This window comes from Anticarsia gemmatalis, chromosome 6, assembly GCF_050436995.1.
Source record: "Anticarsia gemmatalis isolate Benzon Research Colony breed Stoneville strain chromosome 6, ilAntGemm2 primary, whole genome shotgun sequence".
NCBI classification, from domain to species: Eukaryota; Metazoa; Arthropoda; class Insecta; order Lepidoptera; family Erebidae; genus Anticarsia; species Anticarsia gemmatalis.
Window position 1 is genome coordinate 4,534,356 of NC_134750.1, and position 12,586 is coordinate 4,546,941.

At 34.5% G+C, this 12,586-nt stretch overlaps 1 protein-coding gene across 1 annotated transcript; it reads right to left on the minus strand.

Moving 5' to 3' along the window:
* Window positions 1-1,193: 1,193 nt before the first annotated feature.
* On the minus strand, window positions 1,194-4,413 carry LOC142973550 (uncharacterized). Its single transcript, XM_076115371.1, has 3 exons — window positions 4,272-4,413; window positions 3,259-3,437; window positions 1,194-2,905 (listed from the first exon to the last, which is right to left on the minus strand). The coding sequence occupies exons 1-3, from the start codon at window positions 4,312-4,314 to the stop codon at window positions 2,663-2,665; spliced, it is 465 nt and encodes a 154-aa protein (XP_075971486.1). The 5' UTR covers window positions 4,315-4,413; the 3' UTR covers window positions 1,194-2,662.
* Between the last annotated feature and the right edge of the window lie 8,173 nt (window positions 4,414-12,586).

The following is a 12,586-nucleotide window of genomic DNA, read 5'->3' on the forward strand; positions in this document are numbered from 1 at the left end:
TAACGCATATTCAGTTGAGTGCATACGACTTATCAGTATATGAGGTAATATCCGAGTAATTCTTGTACATACCGTATTCTATATATAGGTACTTATTACACTTCCAGCGACTGGCAGTATGACGTTTCCCACTTCTTTATGATAGTAGGCGAGCGCTTCTAAGAGTTATGTCGTAAGGAATATCTACAAAAATAAATGGAAATTTAAAACTTTATAAATATGAATGAAAGACCTACAGCTTGCACCTAAACACTAATAATATTATTATTAATACATTATCATCATCAAAAAGTTATAATCTGTCGGTTTTCGAAATGATATTTAAAAACTATCAGGCGTAAAAACACGATTAAAGACAGAAATCATCCATTTTCAAGGTAAGAATTAATAAATTTGCATTAACTGAGTCATAACTCTGACTAACATTCACTAATTTACATGATTTTACATATTTGTACGTAGGTAGGAAGGCATTTTATTTTTATGACAGCAGCATTTATTTGGCCACACGGCGGCACTACTGTTATGAATGAAGTACTTAGTTCATGATGCAAATACTTCTGATCTTGAGATGGTACCTAGAGATTCTTTAAGCAAGTAAAAGTATTATATCAATCAAGTACATATTGTTAACAAGACCCGAATCATTACACACTTGTGGTTCTTATACATATATAGGTACCAAGCTGTCGAATTTGAACTTACGACCCCTGTCTCAGTTGTAGCGGCGAACACTAACTGCTGCGCTAAAAATGTGTTAAGTATAATATAATTAGGTACCTACATACCTAATTACAAATACAATCAAGGAACAAGTAGGTAGTTAATTAGTTACTTATTTTATTTAAAGGTCATAAATACGATAAATACATAAGAAGTGTCTGTATTGACATATTAGCTGTGTGAAACTTTAGAAGAATATTAAGAAGATGCACTTTAAGAACTTTGTTACTTATCAATTTATTAGCAACGCATCTTCGATTGATATGTATAAGACTGGAATTATATTACGATTTACTCATAGTACCTACTAAACCAAAAGATTTTATGCAGCAGAAGCGATTCTATGTCAGATTTACTTAAATGGATATTCGAAACTATTCATTCAATAGCATTAAATTATCTACCTACCGTAAACCCGTGCGTTAGGGATAATGTGAACAAGACAAAGAGATTTGTAATTATAGAGAATGCTGTCTTCAATATCTTTATTTCTTCATCATAATTTAAATACAACCTCAAAGGATTCTTAATTATCGTCAAATTATTAAACTAACAATATTATTACTATTCAAAATGATATTGTGGAACAAACATCTTAGTCGTCATAGACAAGGGCCATAAAAAGAAAGTCGCTAACTTTATTGTAAATAACTAGCTTCAGAAAAACAAGTACAAATTGTGCCCTATGGTTTGACACCTATAATTTTATAAATCATTTTGACCTTATTTTCACCTTAAAAGTGTAAATATTTTTTCTAAAATGGACATTTTTCCAAATGAATAGAAGTAGGATCCATTTCTCAGAAAAGTTTTAAGTAAGTATTTCATTTAATGTTTAATCTCATATCAACTAACAAATTCAATGTACCTAGATAATTGTAATTTTTAGTTAGCGACTTTAGTTTGTTGACTTTTTTTTGTGTAATTGACCTAGTCGTCAATTACACCCACAAATTGATTTTATACATGGCGTGATAGTAGTACTAGACACATTAATAACAAGTTATTAATTTAGTTATTTTAACCACATTTTTTTTTAGTATTTGGTTATGACGACTATTGACGACAGACAGATAATGTTCGTTCCATATTTTAAATACTTAGCCCAGAGCTATAAATAAAAATACTGTGTTGAAAAACAATGGCAAAAAAGCATAGACAATAACAATTGTTTTCTAAAATATCCTAATAATAAATTATTCGCATGAACTTTGATATTAGTTTCTTAACTAATCCTATTAATAGCATTTTTATTCTAAAAAGACGTTACAAATAACATCTTGAAGTCTTTAATAATTTTCGTGACATTAATGAAAGATTTTTGAATAAAATCATTATGAATAAAATTACTTATTCTCTTTTTTTCTACAAATATCGCTGAAACTCTACATTCTAAAGCGTTTTAGAACATCATTCTAATGATAGAAAGAGTCTAATGTCAAGGCAAAATTGTCTATCTACGAGATAAAGTTATTTTTATTTCTATCTTAAACTTAAACAATAGTGTGAGGAACGTATTTAAATATACTGAATAGCTCTATCTATTGTAAATATTATTTTATAATGCCTGCAATATGAATAGAATAGACTATAGTAACGAGTAAGCAGTTAAGACAGATAGTTTATTAGAATAGTACTTTAAAAAAGAAAATTTTGCGCTACGTAATTCTTACAATCACAATCCTTAACTTGGGTCCATATTTCAAATTCGTTATAATCTTTGCCATCTAGATGTTTGTTTTCATCCGATCCAAAGAATAAATAAAGACAATCAACTAGTTTTGTGTCTTATCAAAACGATGTGTACTTGAGCGTATAGCCGGGTCGGGAACGGGAGTTTGAATTCATGTAGCTATCTGTAGTTTGTTAATCAATGTGTAAACAACTCCCGTTTGGAATTCTTTGGTACAGATGCCGTAATCCTAACATATTAATGGAATCATAAAATTAAAAATAACAGTACTGTCGCAATGACGAAGGTGTTGTAGAGTATTTGTTGCGCTCCGGAGCCATAGTTACAAAGAGAGGTGGTGCAGCATGAAGTGCACGCATAGAGCTTGGTCCTCTCGCCGATGACGATGCAGCCGGGCTCGCAGTGCTTCGTGCAGTTACGTTCTAACGCCCACATCTTAGGTGCCGTGGTGGAATTCTCCGTTGATGTTGTGAACGAGAATCGTTTGACCTGTAAAGAGGGAATGTAGGAATGAAACTGAATGCAGCTTAATACATTTCTCGTAGACTTTGCATCTATAGTAGTCGATACCTATTTATTCGTCTTCAAAAGGTGTTGGGTGTAAACCAAATACATTTTTCAGTTGCGTCTAATTGGCGTAGCCGATTTCTGTATTTTGGGCAATGTAGGAAGTCCTCTATAATTCGTCTCTATTATCAAATCTATGATCTAGTGATCTAAATTTTTGCTCCACCAACTGGTAACTAATAGAATTGGTAGCTTCATCAAACATTTCTTCGAAACTCAATGTACTCTCACTGATACAGAATTACTTTACTAAAGAATTAATAAACACTACTGACCATGCACATCCTTCTATCATTATGACATTTATGAATGAGCGCGGAGTTGTTATGGCGCAGGTCGGCGCAGCGGTCGTCGGGCACTTCGGCCAAGCACTGGTAGCACCAAAGCTCATTGTTGGGCCTAGCTGCTGCTGACGTCACGTGGACACTGTCCCGCAGCAGGTCGCAACCGCCTTCTGGAACCAAGAAATACAGGGTTTCAGTTGAGATGCAGTTACAAAATATGTTTAAAACGGTCATGTGTTACTTAATAATTTGAAAATTGTCTGTGTTTTGTCCATTAGAGAATTAAGTAATAAGAGTTAGGTGTTGATGACTTATCTATTAAAATATATTATTATGTTCTGTTTTGGGTATGCTTTAGAAAATACTAAAGATATAAATATTATTAACTATTATTGCACTATTGTCAAATCACATCGTTAAGGCTTCAAATTGTCTAATTTCCAAAAAAGTTAAAATAAATATATTTGAAGAAAACAGATGTCTAATTATGAGAGCATTTTACTTATTAATGCAAATAAAGGTGAATTCTGTTGTGCGTATCTGCCTATAGATAGTAAGTTATTTTAAGCCTGAAACTCTAATGAGGTAATTAAACAGCAAGTTCAATGTTACATTATTCCTGTAACAGTGATAAATTCATCATACGAAAAAATATAGAGACAAGAAATGTCAACAAAACCTTCATACGTAAATAAAGCTATCACACATATATATTTATAGTATTGCAAAATATCATCTATTTGTAACAACACAACAGTAATAGCTGCCTACTATTCTTATTAGAAAGTAAAATTGTACTAAAGTGATTTCTAAAACAATAACAAATTCACACCGAACCAAAGACAAATCAACTTTGACATTTGCGACTCTACATTGTTCAGAGGTTATGGCTATAAATCAGCTGGGAATCGCGCTACCTCAATAATCACTGTGCACTATCATTTGTTCTTGAATAATATCACATCACAAACACAAATAAACAACAAAAATGTAATTTGACATACCTGGCGTGAGAAATGACAGACAGAGCAGTATCAGAGAGCGCATGGTGTTTGCAATGCATAGTGCGCATGATCCAGCATCCGACTATTGATCTGTCTGGACCACGGACCTGTTGCTGTTCCCGGCTTGCCCCGCCCACCCCCCTTTCCCTCTACCAGGGCTCCTGAAACACTTTGATCGAGCAAAACAATCTCAACTTTCTGAATTCTTTGGAAAATTAAAACTTTCCGATGGTCGTTACAGGACCGAGGAGCACTACTTAGTAGATAAAGTAGAAATTAATTATTGTTACAAGCGTCTTTGCATACAATGGCGGACGCCGATTTTAATTGAAATAGTTGAGAAATAATATTTGCTGAGGTACAGACGGAGAATTTCTTCATTAATATTTAATGTTTAATTAACGTGAACGATGTTGTATCAAGCTAAATGTTAATTATCTTGATTTCAATATTAAACAAGTTTATTGTTGTATTTGCCTTTTGCTTTAAAGTTACTTTTAATGCTTAAATTTAATCTATTAAAACATTTCAATAACATTTTTTGAAAGGTATGAGCTGCTCTCTCACATTTTATTGTTTTTAGGAAAATCGAAATTACATGTAACTTTCCCTACGCGCTTTTCGTTATTACATGATTATCCTTTTGTTCTTTGTGTGCCTAAACAATAGTTTAAAAATGGACAATTCATTAATTAAATATCGTAGATGACTATATAAATCTGTAAAACAAACTTGGATTATAGTGAATGCAATGTGCCCGGCCACTCGCAACATTATCACTTGTGCAGTAACGTGTGCGGCTCACCACAATACATTCTCCTGACCCGATAATGTTCATATAATACTGACCTGATTATTTATCCAACTCATTCATATTGATCTATTTTAACTTGTTAACGGCATAATGAACTGGAAACTTTATAGAAACATGTTACTATATTTCTTTCATTAATATATTGCCTTGCATCGATCTAGTTGTATTAAGAGAGCATCTTTGGTCGTGGGTAAAAATGCAAAAACTAGCTCATAATACAAGAAGCATCTGAAACATGGTTAATGAATAATCCCTATTTATATAAATACTGAAATTGATATAATATCCACACGTGTAAGTACTTTGTTTTCGTAACTTCGTAAGACTTTTTTTGATTCGATATCTACAGGAATACATTTTCTACACAAAGATAGTAAAGACCTATTGTAGACCTCTGGAGATTCTATTTGGATATGAAACCAGTTATGAAAGATGTAAATATTTATATATTACAAACCAGCTGACCCGCGCAACTTCGCTTGCGTCCATTATGAGAGAATGGGTGAAATTTTTCCCCGTTTTTGTAACATTAATTACTGGTACTCTGCTCCTTTTGGTCGTAGCGTGATGATATATGCCTATGTCCTTTCTCAAATTGGTTCAGTAGTTAAGGCGTGATTGAGTAGCAGACAGACAGAGTTACTTTCGCATTTATAATATTAGTATGGATAGTATGGATTACAAATAAAAACTGTGAAGAGTTCCCGTGCTGTTTTTTATGACGTGTTCTAAAGGATGCAATTAATTAAACTAGTTAACTACTCATAATTCTGTTATAATTGTTTTAATGAATTAGTAGATATGTACATAAATGTAGTTAATCTCACTTCTACTTTTTATGTGTCTTATTTCTGAGTTTAAAAGTGGGTGGATTAAAAGCTGTTCCGGACTTGTCCTGATTCTCACTGTGAAAAGTGAGGACTTCTTCAGAACCTTTCAATGTATTTTCTTGGAAAATCTCAGCCTTGCTGCGTGTTCCTTGAATCCATTTATTTTTGGAATCTCAATGATTGTGAAAATAGAGGCCGTAAAGCGTATCTCTATAAGACTAGCTTTTGCCCGCGACTTTGGCCGCGAGGTTTGTGACTTAGTACAGAATTTTCATGCAAACTTTCGTCCCCTATTTTTTCTCTTTGGGGGCAGAATTAATCAAAATCCTTTATTAGCGTATGCCTACGTCATAACACCTCTGCATGCCGGATTTTAGCCAGATCCGTCTAGTAGTTTGGGCTGTGCGCTGACAGATCACTATGTCAGTCAGCCAGTCACCTTTGAATTATATATGTATACTTACATTTAGAAGAGATACTAAAGAAACTTTGAAGATCGTGCGCTGTCACTTGTTGTATACATAAAATGGTTATTTCCAAAGGATATTATCAGATAAGTCGTTGACCTTGTACGGCTTGTACATCAAAAATATAGGGTGAGTGAAACCCTTTTATAATATTCTGACAGCCGGTTTGAACTTAGAATACTGTTATCCCTTACGTTGCTAATGGCTGCTAGCGATTCGTGGGAAAAAATACCGGTTAGGCAACAAACGAACTTTGAACTAACATTGTGTAGAAGAAATTGTAATATTATAATGTAACAGCTCTTAAAAGCGATTGAAAATTTAAGGTTAGGTATACCTACATTATTTTTTATACGACGTTTCGATGTTGTATACCTATGACATTATAATATCATGTGCACAATAGCTTGATTCTCTATCAGTACCGACTAGCGACAGCCGGTTAGCTGAAAATGAAAAATATTTATTGCAGCAATAGATAAATACAAAAGTTTCTAAAATAAACACGTCACATTACGAGTATTTCTATATCTAAAGCTGGTAGGTACATTCTTAACGGTAGGTACAATTTCTATCAAGAATGTTTACACGAAAATCTGATTAGCGCCTCTAGCGGCGTTCGTAGGAACTATTTTGGCAGTACATTTTAAATGTCAAACTCTCGATACTCGTCTGTACCAACTGTAAAGAATTACGCTACAAATCGCGACAGTTTAAAATAGCTAAAAAGAAATTATGTAACAATTTAGTTCATTAATTATAATATGGTATATTAATATGTAGAACATGTATTACCGGTTGCGTGTGGTTTCAGGAAGGGTATCCAAACCGCAAACATTGGAACTAACATACATAATATATAACGTTTCTCCTATCGATCCATATACCAGTGAGTTGATGTGTTGTATCTCTTAACCGTTTAATAGATAATTTTGTACTGAAATTTCCGCTTCGATAAGGTTCGTATGTATTTAATTTTAAATAATTTTATGTTTTTGTAATTTCGACATGTAGCTTTGCATTGGGAAGTAGTTTAGCCACCACGCTAAGCCTTCTAACACGGACCTAGGCTAGCAATGGGACAGTAATGAGTTAAAATTTTACCATTAGTTAAAAATATTTATTGTAGCTAAAGTTACATTTAAGACGCTAGGCCAAAACTTTGGAAGGACATGCTCCAAACTAAAAAAGACTTAACTCTGTTATTATTTTAAACCTATATCGTGTCACTCATAATATCGACGGTCCCTACGTACATTCCCTCAAGTGGTACTTACGGGATTTGCCTTTTTTGTTTCCGTGACCTTCCGGTTGTCCTATACTTTCGATTGATTAAAGAAAAATTAGTAAAAATGCTTTAATTCTACCCTAAATCAACACTCGACAAACCCCAGAACTACAACACTTCCAATGTAAAATGTCACTAGTGAGAGTTAAGACATTTTACATTGGCAAGTCAACAACACCCCCGCGCGCCTCCCCCGTAACTCCCACATGCGGGCTTGTTGCGCTCGCGCAAAAAAGAAAATGAAAAATGTAAAAGATAAAGGTAAAACTATCAAAATATCATCAGGTAAGTTGAATTTGACGTTTTATTTTATTGTACCTTCTTTAACTTTAATTATTAGTCAGTAAAAAGTTTAAAGTTTAAAGTAAAAATTTTTAATTAAATTATCAACTTAAATTACTTTTTTGGTAATCTAAACAAGCTTTATTCAATTCCGCTTTTGGTAGTGACGTTATTTTACTTGGGAATGTTTTGAATCAAAAAGTCTTAAGTGTTACATAAGTGTTTTTACGTGGGAGAACATATACTACTGTTTTAAGTAACTGCCACTTAAGTTATTTTACATCGGGAATATTTAATTTAAAATGTAAGTAATTACCATTTCTGTTATTTTACGTTGTTTTTTGTTATTTTTTTCGGGTCCATTTTCGCTAGCATCAAAAGATGAACACTAAGATCTGGCTCAAATCCATGCAAAAATGAGTCCCACGCCACCCTCGGCTCCATTAGCTTCAAATTTGCTCGGTGATAAAATACTGTCAGATTCAAGTATAGCAGAAATATTGGAATCGCCACAACCGACGTCTTCTCTTTGGCTCCAGGGGGTTTCTCAATCACCTTCCGAACATCGTGTTCCTTCATGGACTCCAACTCCCGCTTCATCGCCGCTATCCACTCACGGCTATCAGGTCTTCGAAGGACTTCTTTGTACGAACGTGGTTCTTCCTCTAACTTGCATGTACTGTTGTAGCAATATAGTCCATTTTGTACGCTACGAAGCCTATTCCTCAAAGGATACCTAGGCTCTTCCTCGATATTCACACTTACTGTTCTGACTCTTGTATCACAATGTTCAGCATCAGATTCATTTGAATTCACAGGCTCCACAGATTCAACACAAGGATCTGTATCCACATCTGCTGAGTCTGAGCTCTCCTCCGCATCTTCAAAACTGTCTGGGTCTGTCAGACGTGTTTCGTTCTCCACATGCCTCACGAAGTCTTTGAAAAAGTTCAAGCTTGAGACTTCTCCCTGAGGAAGAAATTTACTAGTGAAATCGTCTACTATTACGAACATGTTACGAGCTCCACCATAAGAACGTTCCGACATGGGACCACACAAATCAGCATGTAATAAACTGAGTTTGTCTTTCGCTCGCCTTGCTTCACCCTTTGGAAAAGGTAATCTATGTGCCTTACCTCTTATACAAGCAGCACAAGGTTCCATTACACTTTTACCTCCAACCTCGATGTTAGGCAACTTCCGTAAATCATTCAAGTTAACATGTCCTAATCTACGATGCCAAAGTGCCAACGAGTCTTCAACTAGAACCGTAGCCAAAGCACCATCTACAATAGCAAAACAACAACCTGAGACTTCACTAGCAGTAACCACAAGTTTACTCGTTATCTCGCTTATCGATTGGTGAAACATCCTACAGCCATTAGAATCAAAAATAACTCTCCATCCATTCTGTACCAACTTAGATACCGACAAAAGATTAACTTTCAAGCCAGGTACAAAGGAACAATCTTTTACAGTTAACATAACTCCTTTCACATTAACTATAATATCACCTTTGCCTTCACTTGACATTCTATCATCATTTGCACACGTCACAACATTCTTATCAGTAACCTTAAAGTCTCTAAACCACTGCTTCTGAAAACTCATGTGTGTCGAGGCTCCACTATCGAGATAAAACGTTGAGGGGCTGAAGGATGTGTGCACCGACAGTGAACACTTGAACACCATAACGCAACTTTCTTCGACTTCGAGGAAACCGTTGGTGCACCACATCCTTGTCCAGCATCGGGCAATCGGACTTCTTTCCACATTAAAAGCAGTTGTTTGTTTTGTTTTGTTTCTTCACTACTAAAGCCGAGTTCGACGAGGATTCATTTGAAGAGTTCTGAGCGCTATCTTCTTGTAGAAGCTTTTGCCGAACATTTTCAGAAGTAATCTTCATTCCTGAATGCTCTAGTGCCATCTGTAATGGTCGGTAAACATCAGGTATACCTCGCAAAAGTACCACGGCAACCAAATCGTCATCGAAACTTTGATTGATTTCTTTACGCTTTTGAGCCTGACTCATGACAGCAGATCGGTGGTTTCCAGCTTCTCATCCAAGAGACAATTCATCAGAGTTATGCGCCTATTTATTCCCTTGTCTTCAAAAATTATTGTCAATGCATCCCACACTTCTTTTGCGTAAGTAAGATTTTAAACATACGGATACAGATGAGATTCTAAGTAAAGGCATAACGTGTATGCTTCTTGATCCTTCTTGATCTCGGCTTCATCATCCTTCTTTGGAAGTGTTGATGTATACTTGAAACATTTTTCTCGAGCAACCATATTCAACAAGTACCTAATTATGATTGCTCAATATTATTACTATGTAATATTTTATATCTTTATGATGAAGAAAAAGGTTGCCTATTGTAAATTTAATAAAAAAAGATTATAAAATATTTCTTTTTATTTTATTATCAGCCCTTACCTCATGGCTTCCAGTATGATAACACCGTAATTGAATATACTACTATAAACGTTACTCAACGTAAAATTTAGTAAAAGGCAGTTACAATTTAGATCGTTGTTCAATCCCCCAAGTAAAGATCAGTAAGTACCACTTAGGTAAATGCTAGTCGGAATGTTTCCGATCTAAAACGACGGTTGTGACCAATGGAACATAAAATGAATATATTTTAACGTTTTTATTTTATTTTCTCATAAAAGACAACAAATAAAGGCTTCGTGCAAAATTTCATAGCTCTGCGATTGATAGAACTTGAGATACAAGTGTTTGAAACTTCAAACCGCTCTCCTGTAAAATTTGTGTTTTGCAATTAGGTTATTGTACGTAGGGACCGTCGATATAAACGTTAAATATAAAGTTACACTAGCTGACCCGCGCAACTTCGCTTGCGTCAACATATTAATAAGAGAATCGTAATTTTCCCTGTTTTTGTAACATTTTTCACTGGTACTCTGCTCCTATTGGTCGTAGCGTGATGATATATAGCCTATAGCCTTCCTCAATAAATGGGCTATCTAAGACTGAAAGAATTTTTCAAATCGGACCAGTAGTTCCCGAGATTAGCGCGTTCAAACAAACAAACTAACAAACAATCAAACAAACAATCAAACAAACAAACTCTTCAGCTTTATAATATTAGTATAGATTAGTATAGATGAAGCTCAATAAATCACCTCATCGAGTAGCAAGTGCAAATGCAATAGAGCGTGCAAATTGACGCGCAACATGAAATTGGTTTAAATTGTCGACGCGATTGTTCGCCGATTTTACTGTCAGTCTTACTTATGTGCAGTCGAGAATTGATTGTGAAGTGTCTTTTATTGTTTTATTTGTGGGCAAGAGCTCTCTATCGTAGATTTATGTCTCTTGAGATGTTTGTGACTATTGTTCTAGCACTATTATTGAGAAAGTTTGTTTGCGTTTTTACAAATTCATTTAATGTGATAATTATTTTGATATGAAATTCTAAAAATGTAAAGAACAACGACAGAACAGTTATCTAAATATTCAGTTGTATTGCGTCTTCAAGCGATTATTTTATCCTTAACTACGTTTGAAGTAAACTTAATAATAAAAAAATAAAATTGAATTAATTCCACAGCTTTTTTATCGTTGTTAGCCTAGACGAGGCTTAACGCTAGTCTATTAGATTAATCGGTACATAATTGATATAAGAGTGTCCTAATGTGTAGTTTGTTGTGTATAATTTAAATTTTAAACCACTAAAATTTTATTGTGCAACGCAGAGCTACGTATAAAATTAGAATATATAACGTAACATATTGTCTAATTGTATATTTCGCTTTATCATTACCTAAATAATGTAAAATCGATACAGAATTCGTTACTAAAATGCAAGCCAAATTCTACAAAATATTACAAGCAGAACAACAAAAGCCGCTAAACCACCGGCTTTAGGAGTATCGATAACAATGCGCTTCCTAAAATAGCTGATTATACGCGGCACTCCGGAATTAGTCCATTGTTACACGTCACGTGAATCATGTGCAACGGACAGTTACGAGCTGATTGATGACAGCACTGCATTCACACGTGATGTGATGATGGAAATAGTCACCAGAGACGGTCTTTCACATACCAATAAGCACGTTTTCTTACTTTTGTATAGATTTCGAATCGATAGTTTGACAGTTGACGTTTATTGAAAAAAAAAATAGTTCCTTTGAAATCCGCTAGGGGCGCTGATTCATATTTCACGTGATTCTTATGAATCAACGATTCAATTGTGTTTGTATTTATATTCAGGCCAATCTATATCTATGCTATTGTATTCAGTAAGTACATAGAGGTTCGTATGCGTCATATTTATTCACACAATCCAATCATTAAAATCTTTTAAATATGCATCGACCGTATCCGGTAAAAAACGTACAGAATTACAATAGCGTCCAATCAATGTTTTATTAAATATTTTTTTCTGCTGCACTGAATACACTCAGCTTGGATTTACTTACGGAAAAATTTCAACGAACACTCAGATGAATAATAAAACCACTTTTATTTTAAGCTAGTTTGATCAAACACCCGCGACATGTTCGTACTATCAATATACACACAGTAGAAATAAGTAGAACTTTAAACGGCGAATTTTCATACGAACGGAAACCTGACGGCGGACGGCGAACCTGTGACA

Excerpts from the sequence above, each read along its gene's own strand:
- LOC142973550 (XM_076115371.1), bottom strand. The coding sequence starts at position 4,314 with ATGCGCTCTCTGATACTGCTCTGTCTGTCATTTCTCACGCCAG. Across the intron at positions 3,438-4,271 it reads TCTGTCATTTCTCACGCCAG|AAGGCGGTTGCGACCTGCTG; the intron begins GTATGTCAAATT and ends TCTTGGTTCCAG. Across the intron at positions 2,906-3,258 it reads ATGATAGAAGGATGTGCATG|GTCAAACGATTCTCGTTCAC; the intron begins GTCAGTAGTGTT and ends CCCTCTTTACAG.